The following is a 19,903-nucleotide window of genomic DNA, read 5'->3' on the forward strand; positions in this document are numbered from 1 at the left end:
GATAGGATCTGAGATTTTAAACCTCTAAAAGGTTCTTTGGTATTACCAGTGCTATTCTATGGACTACACTTTAAGTAGTAAGGAGTAAAAGTCCCTTTATATGGCCTTTATATGGCAAATTGCATGCTGGCCATATAAAGGACACATGGGGTAAATTGTCTTCCAGCATCTCTTTTCTAAAAATATTTTCCTCTCCCTCCACCAACCCTGGTAACATAGCAGCTACCATATTCACAGTTTGCCATCATTCTTACACCAAGTTTAGCCTTATTAGTTTCTTTGTCAAACTGAGACCTAGAGAAAGTCAATTTAGTAGTTCTCAATAACTTCATAACTTTGCATGAATTCCAGAGAAAGTATTAGAAATTTTCTACTTATGACACTGAGAAAAAGAAAACCAATTCTGTGAAGAAGGAGAAAAGTAGACATGAGAGATTCCAAGAAAGGAACTTAGTGGGTTCTTCAGTGTGTTGTTCTAATTCTATTCCCAAGGCCCAAGAATATTGCTTCCTAATAAATTACCTCTTTGCTCATGCTGAGTGGATTTCTATTTCACACAATTTAAGGAATACTAACTTTATTCTCTAAAATGTAACATAGTTTATCCTTGTTCAGCTAAAAGCACATGAGATTGAGCACCATAATCACAGCCTTATCTATGTGAAGGGCTAACAATCTATGCTAAACAGGCATGTGCCTTTTACAACAATCTATTATACACATGTGTACATTATTGTAACAAATCATGTAAATACATTGTTTCAGTACATTTGTTACATTATAATTTAGTTCTAAATAAGTAAAGATAACTTTAGATATTCAAGGGTAAAAAAATCAATTGATATTAGATGAATATAGTGTTTCCATAAACAAAACAAACTGTGTTTTAGAAATGTGTTTATTTTTTTCTTTGAGAAACTCACTAATTAATTATGAGGATGAAAAGCTTACATTAAATATATATAATGATTAGTAACAAAGGCACCAGAATAGTACTCTTTTAGTAAAGGAATTTAAAATTACTTGTTTTGGGGGTATACAGCACTTGCTTAGCATGCATGAGGCCCTGGATTCTATCCTCAGAACCAAAACAAATGAAGAAATAAACAACAAAAAAAAATCCCAAAACCCACTTCAGTGCCTAAGTTATTATTCACAGTATTTATTCATTTTTAACCGCTTAAAACTTTAGCCTGATTAGGCACAATATTTACAAATAAGTAGTGCCATAAAATCATCTCCAGCTTTTGAGCTGTAGCCAAATATTCTTCCTGTAAATATCCAATGATGAGTTTCATAAATGAATAGGTAATAAACCCATCTAACCTTAAACTGAAACTGAATCCATACACTAGGAGCAATCAGATCATTACACACACACAGGTGTTGTAAAGCAAACACAATAGCTAGTATCCGAAGAAAGTACTGGATTTCATATTCCTCAAGTATTTAGATTAACTGCAGCACAAGCCAAAAGTCTATTTTTTATCTTAAACACAAACAATTACATTATTTGAATAAAGATTACCAATATTAAATTCCAGAAGGAAATATAAAATGTACAACTGACTTTGAGAAGTAATAACTGCAGACCGGTTCTTAAGTGAATTTGTTATCAAAATTTGCATTGTATAGTTAACTCATAAAAGCATAAATCATGAATTTATGTAAATTGTTGGAGATTGGCGTACTTCCTGGCACCTGGAAAAAGCAAATTAAAATCTCTTCTAGAGGAGCAATACTTCATCCTAAAATCCAAAGAATACTCATAAAAGATTTCTCCTCAAAAATATGAGCAGCTCTAAAAATAAAATAATTAGAAAATACTACAGGAAATAAAGCAATTTGTGTAAAAGCCAGAAAAAAAACAGCAGGATGAAGAAATAAACTATAAATTCATTATATATGTTTATATTTATAGCCACATTATTAGAATAAGAAGTAATTATGAGTAACATAATCAAAGAAATGAAAGACAAAGTTAAATCCATCTTCAGGGAACTGGAGTCTATCCAGAAAAAAAGAAATGGAGAACTTAAAGAAAAGTAAAATTATTAAAATTCAACAAATGACTATTATATAAGATTAAACACAATAGAGGAAGAAAGCAAAATGGATAGGAAAGAAGAAATTGTAAGTGTAGTACACAAAGAAAAAAACATGAAGAAACTATGAAAAGGAGGTGAAGAAATAGTAAAATTCATGTTAGAAAGTCTAACACAGTTGTAATTAGTGATCCAGGTGAAAGAAATGAATGAACTGATTAAAAGATAGCTGAGAATGTTTTAATACTAATGAATGATGCTAAATCAAAGTTTTGAAAATCACTTAGAGAATAAATAAAAAGATACTGACATATAGAAACATCTTAATGAAATTGTATAATATCAAATATATAGACAAAATACTAAAATGAGAAAGGGAAAGACAAACTAATAGGACTGGTGGAGTGGCTCAAGTGGTAGGGTGCCTGCCTACCAAGCATGAAGTACTGAATTCAAACCCCAGTGTCACCAAAAAAACCCCACTAATACTAAAATGGGAGGGGAAACGTTTATGCTAAATTGCTGAAAGATAAACAGCTACTTTTTTAGCAATGAAGTGGAAGAACATCCCAAGTCTTACAGGCAATAGAGAAAAGTAAATCCTCCAAACTTATTCTATTCCTTTTGGGTATATCTGATTTTAAAACCAGAAATATATATCTAAGGAAAGAACACTAAAGACTTATTGCATTCATAAGTACAAATGCTATATACTAAGGAAATATTAACAAATTAAATAATATAACTTGACAAAATGATATACCAGTTACATGAGGGGCTCCAAGTTTTCAGGTACATACATTTAATTTAACAAGTTAACAGACTTAAAAAGAAAAATTCTGATCATCTACTTTGTTGAAATGTTAAATAAAATCCATTCAGGATAAGTATTATTGGTAAATAAGAAATAGAATACAACTTGTTAAAAGAAGACATACTTGAAGGTAAAGATCTTGAAAGGGGACAGACTAGAAGAGCTCTTTCTATAGTCAAGATTTAGACAAGTATGGACAGGAACAGTACTTTTTACAACACCATATTAGAAGTCTCAGCAAATCCAATAAGAACAAATGGAGATATAAAGATGTAAAGTAGGAAAGATAAAGTCTTTTAGACGGAAAACCAAAGAGTCTGTGAATTATTATAAGGCATGTAGTAAATTGGCTGTACATAAAATTAATGTCTAATTAAATACTAATACAAAATTTTGTTAGTTGCATTTCTAAGTACCCTTAGCAGAAACCTAGAAAACAATTAATGATATCATAATTGATAATATTGTTACAGAGTAGCAAATATCCTTTACTACTAAAGGGAATTTTTTAGAGCTTTAGTATAAAAGATATTCAAGAACATTTAAGTATTTGGAGTGATGTGCTATGTTGATGGCTACAAGACTTAATATTTAAAAACATCCTGATAATGATTATAGCCAATACAATTTCAATCTATGAGAAGGTTATTCATGATTCATAATAAGATGATTTAAATTTTTTATAGAAAAGTAAATAGTAATAGCCAGAATGATGAAGAGGAAAGAAATTGCTTGACCAGCTATAAGAAATAATCATGTAGCTATATGACAGTATAGAACTATAATAAATAACAGTGTAGGGATAAATACTGCCTGGAATAGGATAGAAAATTCAAAAGCATATCCACATGTAGGTATATGACATTTTATATTAGTAGAAAAGGAATAATTATTTAAAGTTCTCAAAATTGTTAATAAAGGCTACCCACATGGAAAGAAGATAAAATTGAAACCACTTCACACTATATACATGTATTAACTGAGAAATGTCAAACATGAAGTGTTTCAGAGGCCTGTTGAGAAATCTATTTGAAAAGCATTTAGGTTTAGATGTATGCAAAATTTCTTTAAAACACACTTTAATAAGAATTGATCAAAAATAAGACCCATAAATCTAACAAAACTGAGTTGTTAACAATCAAAAGACATATGAAAGTGAGTAAAAATGTTATTAAATGGAGGAAATATTTGCAAAACTAACAAAATATGAGATGTTATTTAAAATGTTTCCCCAAAAAATATGATAAAGTATTAAAAGACTTTTCAAATGGTCAAAAAGCTTAGGGACTGTTTATAGAAGACAAAAATGCATATGGTCAATAAAAATATTAGTAGTAATCCTGAAAATACAAAACAGTGCCACAATGAAATACAATTTTACACACAACTAATAGTAAAGATTAAAATGAGTGACTGTTGCAAGGGGAGGAGATAGACACAAATCCAGGCTTTAGAAGGTACCAGAGGTTTATTTAATTTGGGATTCTTTCTCAAAAATAAATAAGTATAAAATAATGAATAACAAATTAGCTGCAAAATTTAATGTTTATTTAGAATGAGAAAAGAAATCACAGCAAACTTCCAGCTTTCAAAATCTGACAATACCACAAATTGTCCTGAATCAAAAAAAAAAAAGAAAAAAATCTTTTTAAAAATGTTCTTTTTGTGTTCTTTTATTTTCTTTTTCTCATGTCTCCCCATTCACTATTCAGACCAGGCACAGGCCCTGGGCTGAGGTGCACATGGGGTAGGTTTTACTTTGCCTCCTCTTTCTATACAGTCAGCCTAAGAAAACAGCCTGTGGTAAACACCAAGAGGCTTAAAAATTCACTTCGAACACACTTCTAAAACACTATTTCTGTAAACATTTTGGGTTCATAGTTTTTATTGCTTTTTACATAACAACGATTTTAGAAACTTTTGGTAAACAATAGAAAGATAATTTTTCTTTGGTTATTTCGGAGATGGAATCGCACAAACTGTTTGCCTGGGCTGACTTCATACTGTGATTCTCCCAATATCTGCCTCTCAACTATCTGGGATTGTACAGGTATGAGCCACTGTTGCCTGGCTTAAATCCAATTTTTTTCAGCAAGATTGAAATTGGTTTTTAATATTGGTCATGTAGGAAAGTTTTAGCTTTAGCATTTATTATTAGTAAGTGATGCAATTTATTAAAAGATTTTTGTTAAATTTTAGGAAACTTTTAAAAGTTTATTTCATTTATAAGGTATGAGATTTTAGGATAATTAATATTTTCTTCTGCAAGGAAAAATAATAAAGAATTATGAATTCATTAACTATATACATGACAAGACAGAACTATGTTCTGAATACATGTCAAGAAGAACCAAATCCTCTAGTTACAATTTTAAACTCCTTTTTTATTTTATTTTTTTACCTTATTGTTTTTACATTTACTTACATGAGTATACATTGTTTGGGAAATTTTTCAACAAATAAGTTTCTATATTCATACTTTTCAAAACTCATTTCTCTTCCACTCATGCATACTTATGTTGCGAGGTACCGGAGGAAAAGTTCACACAGCAGTTCAGCCTTAGGTCCTTAAGTTCTGTGTCCTGATACTGGGTGTGTCAGTACAGTGTGCTGCAGGAGGACTTCTGGGAGGCATCCCTGTACCAACATGAGTGCCAGTGAGTATATTAACATACAGTTCTATTCAAGTCACTATAAGTTAAATAATATGTAGTTACAAGTTGAAAGAAGATATTTTCACCACATATAACTAAGATACTGAATATATGAAGTAAGAAATTAGAAAAAGAAAGCAGAGTTCAAATGAAAATGGTGCCAAGACCAAAATAATCATTTCATGTAAATAGATAATCAAACAACCAATAGTCATAGTAAAATATATTCAACTAAACAATAATAACATGAGAAAGTAGTATATGGTGTCTGGCTAAGTAAAATTGGTAAGAATGAGAAACCAGGTAAGGTGGTACAAGCCCATAGTCCTATCTATTTGTGATGGTAAGGCAGAAGAATCCCTGGAGCCCAAGTTCAAATCCAGTGTCTAAGCATAGTGAAAACTCATTTCAAAAAACAAAAACAAACAAACAAAAAGAATAAGAAAATTAACAGTGTTTGTGAGAAACAGAACTATAGAACCACTTATACTGAAGCTACATTCACTTTTGAAAATACTTTAGAATTATCTGGGAAAACTGAAATTAATTAGGCTTTCTTCAGTAAAAATGGAGAAACCTAGATATTCTTATAAACATATCTAAACATGTGTGTAATGGCATAACAACATTGATGTCATAGTTCCAAAGTAGAAATGATCCAAATGTCCACCAATAGTAGACTGGATAAATAAATTGTACAATATCAACAAAAGAGAAGACTCTACAACAATAAAAAATTAATTATACATACTCATGTCAATAGAATGACAAGAATGGAGTTTAGCAAAAGGTAAAAATCACAAAAGGAATCAAAATGATTCAAAAACAATCACAAGAACAATACACTTTTAAGGGACACACAATAGTTTTGCCAAAGCTGCAAAGAAAAGATTAGAGGTACAAGGAAGGGAAAAAAGCAACAAGGAGCACACAATAGGCTTATGAGTTACTGGCAAATTTCTAATTCTTAACTTGGGGTTTGTTTAAATGTACATGTTTTATAATTATTTAAACTATTTGGGGGATTCTTGTGTGAGAATAATATATTTTATAATTTTAAAATATGTAAAAATAATATGTGAAGAAACATTAGTCAGGAAAAGTCTCTGAAAATGAAGTTTATGCAATCACTAGTTGAATGAGTAAGGGGGTAGCAATGCTACACAACCTAGATTCAACAGATATTCCTTTAAGGAAGTGAGTTGAATGACAGGTTGGAGAATCATAGCACAAAAAAGAGGCTGGTTTGAGGACCATGAGGAAATCAGTAGGTGGAAGAAGCTGATTGTGACATTTAACTGCTGAAAGTTTTTTTGTTTTTTTTGTTTTGATTTTGAACAAGGGGGCAGGGAGTCTCACTAGATTTCCCAGGTTGGTCTTGAACTTGTGGAGTCAAGTGCTCCACCTGCTTCAGCCTCTGGAGTGCTGGGATCTGTAGTTTAAACTGTTTCCCATGAAATGTTTTAAAGTTTTCTTAATCTTATTACTCGTTGAATGCAAGAGTGATGCATGACAACCTATCTGTCTGTCCATAAGTCTATCATCTATCTATCTATCATCTATTTATCTATCTACATTGCCATGTTTGTTTTATTCCTCCTCTGAGTTTAAAAGAATCATTTATCTGATAGATGCTTGGTATATATTGGAATGAATACTAAAGTTGCACAAAACTGCATTATATAACTATTTGTGATCATCCAATCTCTTTTACTTATAGCTAGGCTAAATTGAGAGGATCATCTGAAGCCATTTTTTTAAATGCCTTAGTTTAATTAAAGCTGGGTCCTTTAGTTAAGTGATTGTGTCTTTCATGCCACAAGGCAACCTCCTGAAGAAGGACATAGGACATGTCTTCCTCCTGAAGGTAAGTGCTCGTGTTCTCTGGCACGGACATCACAAATTCAATTCTATTAAAAATAACGGAGTAGGAATGTCAGTATAATTATTTGCAAAAGTCTGCTCAAGCTTTTCACAGTTCATGGTAATAAGTGCTATAGGTTTATAAAATTTCTGTGCAGCAAGGCCTAACTGCATTATGGTTATATGGACATTAACTCATAGATAGCATTTTTTCGAGACACTCAAACCATCTACCAGGAAGGTGGTTTGAGCTTTAGCCCATTATAAGCAATGAATTAGAGAATGACTAGTTCACAATATTTAGACAAGAGACTATATGTATATGTTTTACATATATATGTTTAAGAGTAATTTTAATTACAATGTAGCAATGTCAATGATAGGATTAGAGACAGACTGGCTAATTTTTACTATTTGTATGATTTAAGGCATGTTCTTACATTCTCTGTGCCCAAACTTCCTCAAATATAACAAGAACAAATGATGTAACCTAATTCTTAGATTATGCTAACAATCTTATGTGAATACTGAATGCAATTAAACTTTCATAACATTAGACATATACTAAGTTTATAAAAACGTTTAGCTATTATCAGTAAAAATAAAACAACAAAAAAATGACAGAATTTTATTCCATGCCTATCTATATTTAATTTTATTGATAAAAATTTACAAATATCATTCTTTTCTTTTATAACCACTATTTTTGAGGTAGAACACCATTGCAGAATTAGTACAGAGGGGAACAATGTAAGTAGACTTAATGTGCTGTTCTTAACGTCCTTCTCTTGTGTAGGTGACGAACCTAGTGACCTGCTTCTAATGAATCAAATCCAGAGTGATAGGTTTGTATTATCCAGTTTAGATTAAAATGTGACTGCCATCTTGCCTCGGACTTATTCTCTGGCTTGCTTGGTCCGATGAAGCAAGCTGCCACATTGCACAATGAGCAACTGAATCATGTTAGAAGTGATGTGAGTGGGCTTGGAAAGGGAGCTAGTGGAACCTTACTATGACTGTGGTCCCTATGAAACACATGAGCCAGAACACTCAACCTGGCCTCACTTGGATTCTTGGCCTAGGAAACTGAGAAATATTAAATGTTATTCTTTGGAGCTATTAACTTATGGGGTAATTTGTTATTCAGCAATAAATAACTAATAAAAGGAGAAACTGAGCTATTCTTTTCTGTATACCAAATAATCTTTAAAAAGGAAAGGGACCATCAGTTTTTAAGACCTTTAGAAGTAAACTCCAAATCCAACTGCTTTGTAGAAAAGATTACACTTCGTATTTTTAAAATATAAGCCTTATTTCTATCTTTTTAAAACATTCATCTCCTATAAAAATGAATCCAAACAATAATTATTTTAGAGACAGCCTTTGTACCCTACTAATACGATATTTAAAATGACTACATTTATGGATTTAAAAAGCTTTATAAAGATTTATATCTTATTTTCTGGAGGGAAATAGACAAAAGGATAACAATAGCATATTAGGAAAGAACCTCTCAAGCCCAGAAATAAAGTAATTTGTCTTTGTAGTCAGTAATTAGCAGAGAACACAGCACACAGTACATACGGACCACAGATTTGTTTTTCTTATTGAATGAAAACAAGTGGATTCTTAGAAAAAGAACTGTGTAAATAGAGTACATATTTGAAGCCAGGTGGATTTTTTTTTTTCAAATCCAGCTCCTACCCACCAATGTGACCTCAGACAAGGCACTTATTTCTTGGAAAATGAAAATTACAGTTAGATTTCACTTAGTAGGAAGAAAAAAAAAAGAAAAATGTGCTGAAAGGGACATAATACTTATTATTACATTATAATGATAGCAATTTTAAATGGATGTTAAGAGAAAAAAGCATCGGCAGACAGTGAATCTGAATCTAATGTCCATTAGTCAGTCCAAGTATAGCTTAGCAAATTTAAGCTTGGTAATTGAAATTGGGATTTTAATTCATCTAAGAAAACAGAGTATTTGGATGGCAGAATGTTTAAATAACAGAATGTTTACCAAAAAAAATAAATAAATAAAACCCAAAACACAGAGTGCTTATGACACATATAAGTTACTATGTTAATGTGCTTTAAATAATCTAACCAATTTGTTAAAACACATCAATAAACAAGAACACCAGCCTGCTAGAAATATGTTCAAAATTCATAGAGCATTAATTCCTAGGAAAACCTATGTGACTGTCCAGTTCAGCCAGGGACCTACCTCAAATACCTCTTCCTCAAGCTTCACACATGAAAGGCAACAAGGATGAGGAGCAATGGTAGTATCTAATGTTGTTTATAATATGGAAAATGGCCCTTAGAAACTGTATGTGGGACACCACAACAAGTAAGTCTTTATTGAGGGAAATCTGCCACTACAGAAATTAAGAATGCACACATCTGCTCTTCCAAAAAATTCTGAAAAGGTGGATCCAATCACGTTATAACAAGAGACTGAGAAAATTAAGATGAAAAAACAAAACCTCACAATTAGCAACTACAACAAAAATGGACAGGAAAGCATCTCCACGGACTTCAAACTATAAACAAATGAGGACCACCAACACCTATAAAACTGTTGTAAAAATATCTATTAGAAGGATAAGAATTGGGCATATGAATGACCAGAAATGAGGAGAGCCCCAGAATTCTAACAGATTCTTATCAGAAAACACAGTCCCTGCACGTGGAACTTGACTGAAAAACAAATAGTAACCCACCACAGTGATGCATCAAGCAACACCCACTCTGGAGGCAGAGACAGCTCCAGTCAAAGAGTTAGGGAGAACCTATCTGAAAAGTAAGCAAAAAGAATTGGGGCATGACTCAAGTGGTAGAGCATGGCCCTGAGTTCAAACCCAAGTAGCATCAAAACTCCACAAAGCAAACAACATGGTTTCTTAAGAAACAACGAATATAAAGAGGGAAAAAAGAGTGTATGTAGAAAGCATTATGCTTGGTTCCCAACTCAAGCAACTATAAAATAATTGACAGTTGAATACATGAACACTGGGCTGAGGATGTAGCTCAATACTGGAGCAGTTGCCTAGCTGAAGCCTTGGGTTTGAGACCCAGCACCACAAAAAGGAAGAAAGGAAGAAAGAGGGAGGAAGGATGAGGGAGGGAGGGAGTAAAGGGAATAAAAGACCACTGACTAGTGGATCTTAAAAGAGTTATTTTAATTATAATTATTTGTGTAAAAGTGGTGTTACAGTTATATTTAAATTAAACCAGTTGTTATTTTTAGAGATTTGTCAAAGTATGTATGGATAAAATAAACAGTTTTCTTCATAAAAGAGCAGTGCTATATAAAAATGATATCCTTTGAAATAAAATCAAAAGGGAGAAAGCAGATGGGAACATGGATAAAACATGCCTGGCCATTTGGTGATAATGGTTAAAGGTAGACGGTAAAGATATAGGGGTTTTAAACTATCCTATTTTGATTTAAGGTTTAATTTTTTCCATAGTAAGTTAAAAACACACACATCCTTCTAGAAGTCTTTCTGCAAGAACACTAACATAATGTAATGTGTATATGAAAAAAGGGCAGCAAACATGGTAGGACTTACTTAACTGTAATGTTGAAGCCAGGTGAAAACATACAACTGCTGTAAAGAATGATACAAATACTTATATAGTTTTCATAGTTAGCTCTTCATGGACTCCTTAGAATTTAATTCTTTTTTTTTGGTGATACTGGAGTTTAAATTCAGGGCCTCACACTTGCTAGGCAGGCACTCTGCCACTGGAGCCATTCTACCAGCTCTCTTAGAATTAAAAACAAAAAGCAAGTTCATAAAATTATTTCTCCTATATATATAATATGTATATAGAAATTTAGTTCAGTGAAAATGTGTAATTATTTAAGGCATATAAAAAATATGTAAACATACATATGTGTGTGTGCAAACACACATAGACACCCATTCGCCGTGCATGTGAATGCATGTTCCTAGAAAGTCTTTGGAATCATCCATCGTCCTCACCACTTATCTCTAGATCAAGGCAAGTTTTATGCCATGATTTTTGATTTTTGTTTTCATTCATTTGACAAATATTTATTTAGTGTCTTCAGTGTGCCCCATATTATTCTAGGTATTGGGAATGTAGTAATTAATAACATTAACAATAACCTCTGTCTGTGGAAAAATAATATTGATATAAAGAGAAGAGACAAATAGGAATTACAGTGTGTCAGGAAAAAAAGAAAGAAAAGAAGTGGGGCTGGAGATTGCTAAATTTTTCAATGAAATGACTTTTTTAGTAAAGACTCATGAGAAATAATGGCAAGATTTCTCAGGAAGAGGTTCTGAATCACCACAGTCCCACTAAGGTGGGATTTTACCTTCTAAATTTGAGGATTAGCTGGGAGAATGGATTAGCTCTTGGAGAGAAGAGAATGAAGAGTAGTCAGTCATATAGAGCCTGTAGGATATCATACTTTACACCTAGTGTGCTGGGAGAGACCTCCAGGCATTTCTTGCTGTTTTTGCAATATTGGCATCATAGATTTTTCTTTTATTTATATGTGCATACAATGTTTGGGTCATTTCTTGAGATTTTTCTTTTGTAGTTGTATTATAATTTATAAGCAGCTGGTATGGTTTTCATATGAAAATATTTATTAACATAAAGTATATTCTATACATGTATAAAAAGGTCATAATGAAATCCATTTTAAAATTTGAAAGGAAAAAAAAGAGATATCTGCAAGCTGGGTATGGTTGTACACACCTGTAATCCCAGCACTCCAGAAGAAGAGGGAGGAGGATTGAGAGTTCCACGTCAGCATGAGATACACAGATAACTGCAGAGAGACATCTCCAGTTATCTTCATTAATTTGAAAGTCTTACAGTTTGCAAAAAAGGAAACTAGCTCCTTGTCAGTAACCTGTTTATGAACTAACCAAATCAAACCTTAAGTTGCTCTCTCTCTCTCTCTCTCTCTCTCTCTCTTTATTTTTTTTGGCAGTATTGGGGTTTGAATTCAGGGCCTCAAATTTGTTTAGACAAGCACTATACTGCCTGAATGACTCCCCCAGCCATTTTTGTTTTGGCTTGTTTTTCAATAGGGTCTTGCACTTTTTGCCCAGGACTGGCTTCAAATTGTTAGCCTCACACTTATACCTCCCACATACCTGGATCACCATACCTCTAACTTTTTGACCAGAGCTGACCTCAAACACAATCTTCTCATCTCTGCCTCCCAAGTAGTTAGGATTGCAGGCATAACCCTCTATATCCTGACTTGAGTCACTTTTAAATACACATGCCTGGACCCCTAATTATATACTTCCTCTGTGCTCCTTACAATTCTAGGTAACATAGATACACTTGGGTGAGCTAAAGATGAACTATATTGCTACATCCAGTAATGTTCAATTAAGAAACATTTTATCAAGTGATTTTACTAGTTACTTATAATCTACAAATAATTTCATCATGCTAGTCGTGTGTGTTGTGTGATACCTGAAGAAATTTGCATCTTCACTGAAGTTTCTCAGTAAGGTCTCATGGTCTTATCAAGAAAGACATTAAATCACATATGTGACCATCTTTCCCTTAATTAGATGGTGCAGCATTGGTTAAATGGACTCTTCATGGTTTGTTTGCTATTTTGGACACTAGCTTAATCTTATCTAATGATGGGGTTTTGGTTTTTGGGGGAGGGGAGGTTGATGGAATTGGAGTTTGAACTCAGGGTTTCATACTTATTAGGCTGACACATTACCTCTTGACCTCTTGAGCCATATTTCCATTCCCAGTACTGGTTTTTCTATACATTTCCACTCCCCCCATCCTTTCTCCCTCTTCCCTCCCTTCCTCCTTCCCTCCATCCCTTCCTCCCTCTCTGTCTCTCTGTCTCTCTCTCTCTCTCTCCCTCTCTCTGTCTCTCTGTCTCTCTTTTTTTTAATTATTCATTTATTCACATGCGCATACATTGTTTGGGTCATTTCTCTCCCCTGCCCCCCTCTCTCTTTTTTTTTTTTTTTTGTTTTTTTTTTTAACTTTTTTTTTCTTTTATTATTCATATGTGCATACAAGGCTTGGGTCATTTCTCCCCCCTGCCCCCACCCCCTCCCTTACCACCCACTCTGCCCCCTCTCTCTCCCCCCCACCCCCTCAATACCCAGCAGATACTATTTTGCCCTTATTTCTAATTTTGTTGTAGAGAGAGTATAAGCAATAATAGGAAGAAACAAGGGTTATTGCTGGTTGAGATAAGGATAGCTATACAGGGCATTGACTCACATTGATTTCCTGTGCGTGTGTGTTACCTTCTAGGTTAATTCTTTTTGATCTAACCTTTTCTCTAGTTCCTGTTCCCCTTTTCCTATTGGCCTCAGTTGCTTTTTTTTTTTTTCATTTTTCTTTTATTATTCATATGTGCATACAAGGCTTGGTCCCCCTCTCTCTTTCTTTCTCTCCTTCTCTTCCTTCTTGTTCTGGCGCTACTGCTGCTTTTTTAATGAATTGCTCCTATTCAAATTTATTTTATTTATTTTTAGTTAACTAATAATTATATATATATTATAGTGCCAGTTTCTAACTGTGTAGTTGAGTGTTGTTATAGACAGCTTTCAAACATGAGTCAAGAAAGAAAGGAAAGATGTGCTGCTATCAGGGTTTAATTGAAGCATACTTCACTATCTTTTGACTAAATACTTTGCTGCCATTTTTATAATGATTACAAACTTGAGAGGAAGCTCTTCTGATAACTGCAGGCTGGTAATGAGAAATCACACTGTGCTGTAGCTAAAGGATAGCTGAATTTTCCCTCACAATGAGATATAATCCACAAAGAGACTAGAATTAAAAGAATTATCCTGTTTTAAGCAGTCTAAAAGGAGACCTTGGTGTGTGCCTGCAGTTTAATTTTGAAATTTAAAACCCTGTCATTCTCTACTTATAATTTTAAAAATGGCATTATTATATCTTCCAAAACAAGAAAATAATAATTTTAACTGATTCTCTGCTTTATACATTGAGTTACGATTAACTGCATATGACAGAAAAATCTAAACAATGATAAATAAGACTTAGATTTCCTTTTTTTTTTAATTCTTTTTTTGTTTTTTAAGGCAAGATCTCTCTGTGTAGCCCAGGCTAGGCTTGATTTTTGCAATCCTCCTGCCTCTGTCTTCCAATGGCAAGGATTACAAGTGTAAGCCACCATGACCAGCTGAGAAACTGTTTTTTTCTTAGATTAAAGAAGCTGCAGATGGATGGTTCAGGGTTGTACAGAAGCTGAAGAAACAGGAACCTCTACTTCTCCAGTCTCTCTACTTTGCTGTCTTTATCATTTAGCCTTCTTTATCAAGGTTACTTAGTGGCCCAAGATGGCTGTTAGAGTTTTAACTAACATAGCCATTTTTTAATGAGACTATGGAGGAAAGTTTAGGAAGGCGAAGGACTATCCCAAAGCTGAGGCAGCCCCCGTAAAGGAAAATTCCTAAAGCAACACAGAAGCCCTGCCTTGCCTGCTGCTTTATTTTCTACAATTTCAGTTACATCTATATGCAGCCAACCACAGATAGGAATAATAGTATAGCAAATTCTAGCAGTAATTCATAAATTTTAAATAGCACATTGTTCTGGGTAACTTGATGAACTCTCATGCCACCCTACTCCATCGGTTAGAGGCGGATCATCACTTGGTCCCCCATAGCCATACTGTATATGCAACCTACCATAGGTCACTTTGCAGCCATCTTGATTATCAGATTGACTATCACAGCATTGCAGTGGGTGTGTTCAAGTAACCCTTATTTTACTTAATAATGGCCCAATAGCACTGGAGTAATAAGGTTGGAAATGCCAAAAAGGCAGATATGCCAAAGAAAAGTCTTAAAGTGATCGCTTTTAAGAGAAAAGTTGATATCTTGATTTAATGAGAAAAGAAAAAAATCATATAAAAATCATATGCTGAGTTAAGATCTTTGGTAAGAATGAACCTTCTATCCATGAAACTGTGAAGAGGGGAGAAGAAATTCATGCTAGCTTTTCTGTCTTTCCTCAGAATTTCAGAAGCTAAGGCCACAGTGTGTAAGTGCTTAAATAACATGGAAAAGCATTAAATTTGGGGTCAGAAGACATGAGCAGAAAACATATTTGGATTCTGGTAACTTGTTACAGAAGACAGTGTTCATCTTACATGAAGATGTCAGCAAGGAATTCCTGAAACAATGCCATTATCTGTAAGTAAGGGATGGTTACAGAGATTCAGAAATAGGTTTGGATTGAGAAATAAAAATGTTATTAGAAAGGCTGTGTGTGCTGATGAGGAAGCTGCTGCTAAATTTCTGGCAGTTGAAAAAGTTAATGAAAGAAAAAGGATACTATCCAAGACAAACTTCAACTGTAATGAAATCCAACTCTTCTGGAAGAAGATGCTCAACACAATGTATATGTATACGATTAGAAAGGAGTCATTGAGAATAAAGCATCGAAACAACTTCCAATTACAACAGTCTACAAAATGGTTTCTGCAAAAACACTTCAATTAACAGTGATCACCAGACATTAACATTGTCTGCTCCTGGCATAGAATCATTGGCCTAGGTCTTGGCTAATTCATCCAAAAGCACCACATCAGATGATCCTACTTGTGAGGTCAGTAGTAGCCTAATGCTATACCACAATACCTATTTACTTCACTTCGTCTCCTCACATAGGCGTTATACCATCTCACATTGTCACAAGAAGAGTACAATACAATAAGATATTTTGAGAGACAGAAAGACTCCATTCACAGAACTTTTACTACAGCATATTTATTATGATTCTCTTATTTCATTATTTTTATTGTTAATCTCTTACTGCACTAAATTTATCAGTTAAAGGTTTTCATAGGTATATATATATATACCTATATTTATATATATATATATATACATATATATATATATGAAAAAGCACAGTATATATATAGATATAGATATAGATATAGATATGTGGTTTAGTATTTTTCCATGGTTTCAAACTTCTTCTTGGGGTCTTAGAATATATATCCCACAAATAAGGGGGGACTACTCTAACAAAATTTTCCACATACATCTCATTTGCCACATCTAGTTACAAGAAGAGATGGGTAATACAGACTTTATCCAGAGAACTTACAACATTAGTAGAATGTCAGGATTTATTAGTAAAAGTAATCATAGTTTACTTACATATAATTTATATGTATCAAACACACATGTGTACCATAAATTCTAAGTTCTTTTCATAGATTAACTGATTAGTTCTCATAACAACCCTTTGAGGTAGGTACAATTATCCTTTTTATTTTTTAGATGAGGAAACAGAAACACTAAAGAGGTAAATGACTTATGTAAGTTCAAAAATGAGCCAAGTTTGACCTTTTAGATTCAGAATGTGTACTCTTAACCATTAACTCAGAGGTCGTGAAGCATTTTTTTGTAAAGTGCCAAATAATAAAATTTTAGATTTGTGGGCCAAAAGGTCTCTGAGTTTGCCCTTGTAACTCAAAAACAGCTGACACTAAATGAATGGGCATGGCTGTGTCTAGTTACAGCCAGCAGGTTGTTCACTGTGGACCTCTGCAGACACTATCCCCCTCCAGGAGGAAAAATGGTGGCTATGTAGGTAATATGCTGTTGTCCATTGACTAAAGAGGGAGTCTGTTCAATCACCTCCTTCTAACATCTTGACTATGATGACAGCATGATTGTGTACGTGCTGATTGAGGACTAGGTTTTGCAATCAATGGATCATGGCCTTAATAATGAATCTCTAATGTTCTTTCTAATTTGATTTCCTTGTTTTATATCTTATCATTTACCCTTCTAATAACCATTTATGTTTTCATGGAGGAAACTCATAATGAAGGTTAGTATGTTAAAGCTTTATCTGATATTATTAAGAAACGTGTTTAAATTTATTCAATCTAATCGTCCTAATTTATTTGACCCAGAGAAACTACTCCCACCTGCCACACACACACACACACACACTCCATTTCAAAGAACAGAAATTTATCAAAAGAGTTCAGGAAACATTGATTTCAGTCTTAAAGTAACTTACTTATACTGTGTCACTGCAAAAATGTCATTGTCACAGATTATTTTGAAGGTATAATAACTTTTTCTAAACTCTTTGAGTAGGAAGCATAGTATAAATATAAGCATCAATTTACTGGGGAAACATTAAGCTTATTTTGAAATCAATAGACTTCTTTTCTTCTGAGGAACTACAAAATGGAAATTGCTATCCAAAGGCCTTATCTTGAACTTTGTATTCCAATTTTTGCCACAGAAAACCTTCCCTTGCTTAGCCATGGTTGCTTTTTGCAGAAAAAATCACCCTGGCAAGATGTGTAACAAAAGTTGCTGGCACTTGTGACCTCTACCTTCTTCCATTTCTCTCTGTTACTTCCTTTCCTCAAGGTCAATTAATGCAGCTTGAGGAGCAAGTTGAAATTCTAAGTGAATCCCTGTAAAGTTTATTACAAAGGAAATAACATAATAGTAGCCAAATAAAATGCAGGTCAGGTCATCCATCTTCTTATTTCAAAAAACATTTGTTGGATGTCTACAATGGGCAAAACGTTATTCTAGGCATAGTACTAAATGCTTGTAAAATAATTGTGAATAATTACTTGGTTAAGCCATTTCTAACAGTAGTTATGTATTTATTGGTACATCTATTCTAATAGTATAATGTAACCTAATCTGTAGTAGTAAATAAATATTTAACTGGATAATTAAATCTCAACAGGGAAATAATTACTAACATTCTAAAACTCTGGAGATATCAGAGCTGCAGCTCATTTAATCAACAAGAATCTTACATGCATAGACTGCTTGTATTTTCCCTCTAAAGGATGGTCTTTACAGCACCTATTTTCTGTAACAGCCACATCAGGATTTATTTGTAGCATAATATGCTTTGTTATAATAGTCTTGAGAGCTTTAAACCTTTTAAGCATTCTTTTTTTTCTTGAAAGCATTTTCAAACACTTTGGACATGCAACTGCATAAGCCTCAAGTGTGATTTAATCTTTAGTATTTTGGACTGTTTTTGAAGTAGACAGTCTTCTGAGAAAAGTTAAAGTATATGTTGATTTTGTATGTTGCTAACATTTATCTGAGATGATGGATAATGAAAATGATTGATCATTCTATCACCATTTTATCATTCAAAGCTGCAATGTGTCAAAATTATGCAGCTAATTTAATGTAAATCCTATATGCATATAGATATATAGCTATTCTATTATCAAGTTCCACAATTAGACTTTTAAATCTAGCAAACTAATATTCAATTAAGTCTAGCACTACCATTCAATTAAATTTTAACTTGGAAAAATTTAATCTTATCTGTTATTAAATCACAATTAGCCTTTAATTATTCTAATTTAAGATTCATATGATTTCTTTATGATGGTCTCCCCTGTTGCTTGTTTTAAATTAAATCTACTGGAGATAATAAAGCAATTTCTTCTGATGTATGTCCAAGTCTCAAGTTTGGACACTTCAAATATTTTCTAAATAAGACAACTCAATTAGTTTTTATATTTGTTTAGTTTTTAGTACTTCTAGAAATATTTAAAAAAAATCAAAATGTAATAGCACTTCCTCTCATTTTTTTACTCATAAAATCTCAGTAACCTCTATCACTTAAGATAAAATAAAAGATCCTAAGTGAAACACAACCCTAAATACATATAGATCTTGTGCAGAAAAGGCATGATTGTAATTGTCCTTCAATTCTGAGATTCTTCTGGTATCTGGGAATCATGTGGCATTATACAAAGAATTTCTTTGATGCAAAAATATAGAGCATCTTGGTGTATAGTGCATACTTACTCTTCCTAGAATTTCCATGCTATTGGGAAAAATGGTAGAAACTTATTTTTGTTTGCTAGAGCTTGTTTTTACTTGCTACTGCTACTTTATTTAGATGTATGTTTTGTGGCGATGTATATCCCTCAGCTATAAGCCTTCAGGCTTGGTGAGAATAAGAGACTTTTTGGATATCTCTTGCTAATCCTGGATTAAACCTAATAGCATTTTCACTTCTCTCCTTTTTAAGAAAAACAGTCTTCATCAAAACCAATTTAATTATCTTTTCAAGGTCATATAAGTGTAGGATTTCTGCATTTGAAAATTTCAAAGATACAGAGTGAAATTCAGTACTTTGAAATGAGAGAAGAGTGAATAGAAAAACTAAACATTGAATTTTGATTTTCTATTGTTTATAATTAATACTTAACAAGAAAGAAGTTATAAGTCAAGGAATGTATAGCTTTGTAATATTGATTGAAATATCTTTAACTGTCAATTTTGAACATTACACTGGTGAGACAGAAATGGAATTGAATAATGATGTACAAAGATTTAAATGCAGTCAGATGTGAAGCATGGCTTAGATTTGAAAGAGGGAAGTGGCTTATGTCTCAGATGGATGATGCAAGCTGTTGGAACAGATGCTAATACAGGTGTGCATGTCTACCTTCCCCCTCATGTCCCATCTTCTGACAAGCTTTTGCT

At 33.1% G+C, this 19,903-nt stretch overlaps 1 protein-coding gene and 1 non-coding gene across 5 annotated transcripts in view; both read right to left on the bottom strand.

Annotated features, from left to right (window-relative positions):
• Adgrl3 (adhesion G protein-coupled receptor L3) overlaps window positions 1-19,903 on the bottom strand; it is a 1,316,738-nt gene that overhangs the window by 511,276 nt on the left and 785,559 nt on the right. The window contains exon 26 of one of the 4 annotated variants that reach the window (XM_074042160.1): window positions 5,257-5,496. The exons of the other annotated variants lie outside the window; for them this stretch is intronic. Coding sequence (XP_073898261.1) covers window positions 5,420-5,496 — 77 coding nt within the window. The 3' untranslated portion in view covers window positions 5,257-5,419. Of the gene's footprint in view, window positions 1-5,256; window positions 5,497-19,903 lie in introns of those variants that run through there. 4 annotated transcript variants of the gene reach the window in all.
• Window positions 4,547-4,679, bottom strand: LOC141411258 (small nucleolar RNA SNORA51). The gene has a single exon (XR_012436063.1). It is a non-coding gene; the product is annotated as a small nucleolar RNA SNORA51 (small nucleolar RNA).

The sequence above is a fragment of the Castor canadensis genome, chromosome 9, assembly GCF_047511655.1.
Source record: "Castor canadensis chromosome 9, mCasCan1.hap1v2, whole genome shotgun sequence".
Lineage (NCBI taxonomy): Eukaryota > Metazoa > Chordata > Mammalia > Rodentia > Castoridae > Castor > Castor canadensis.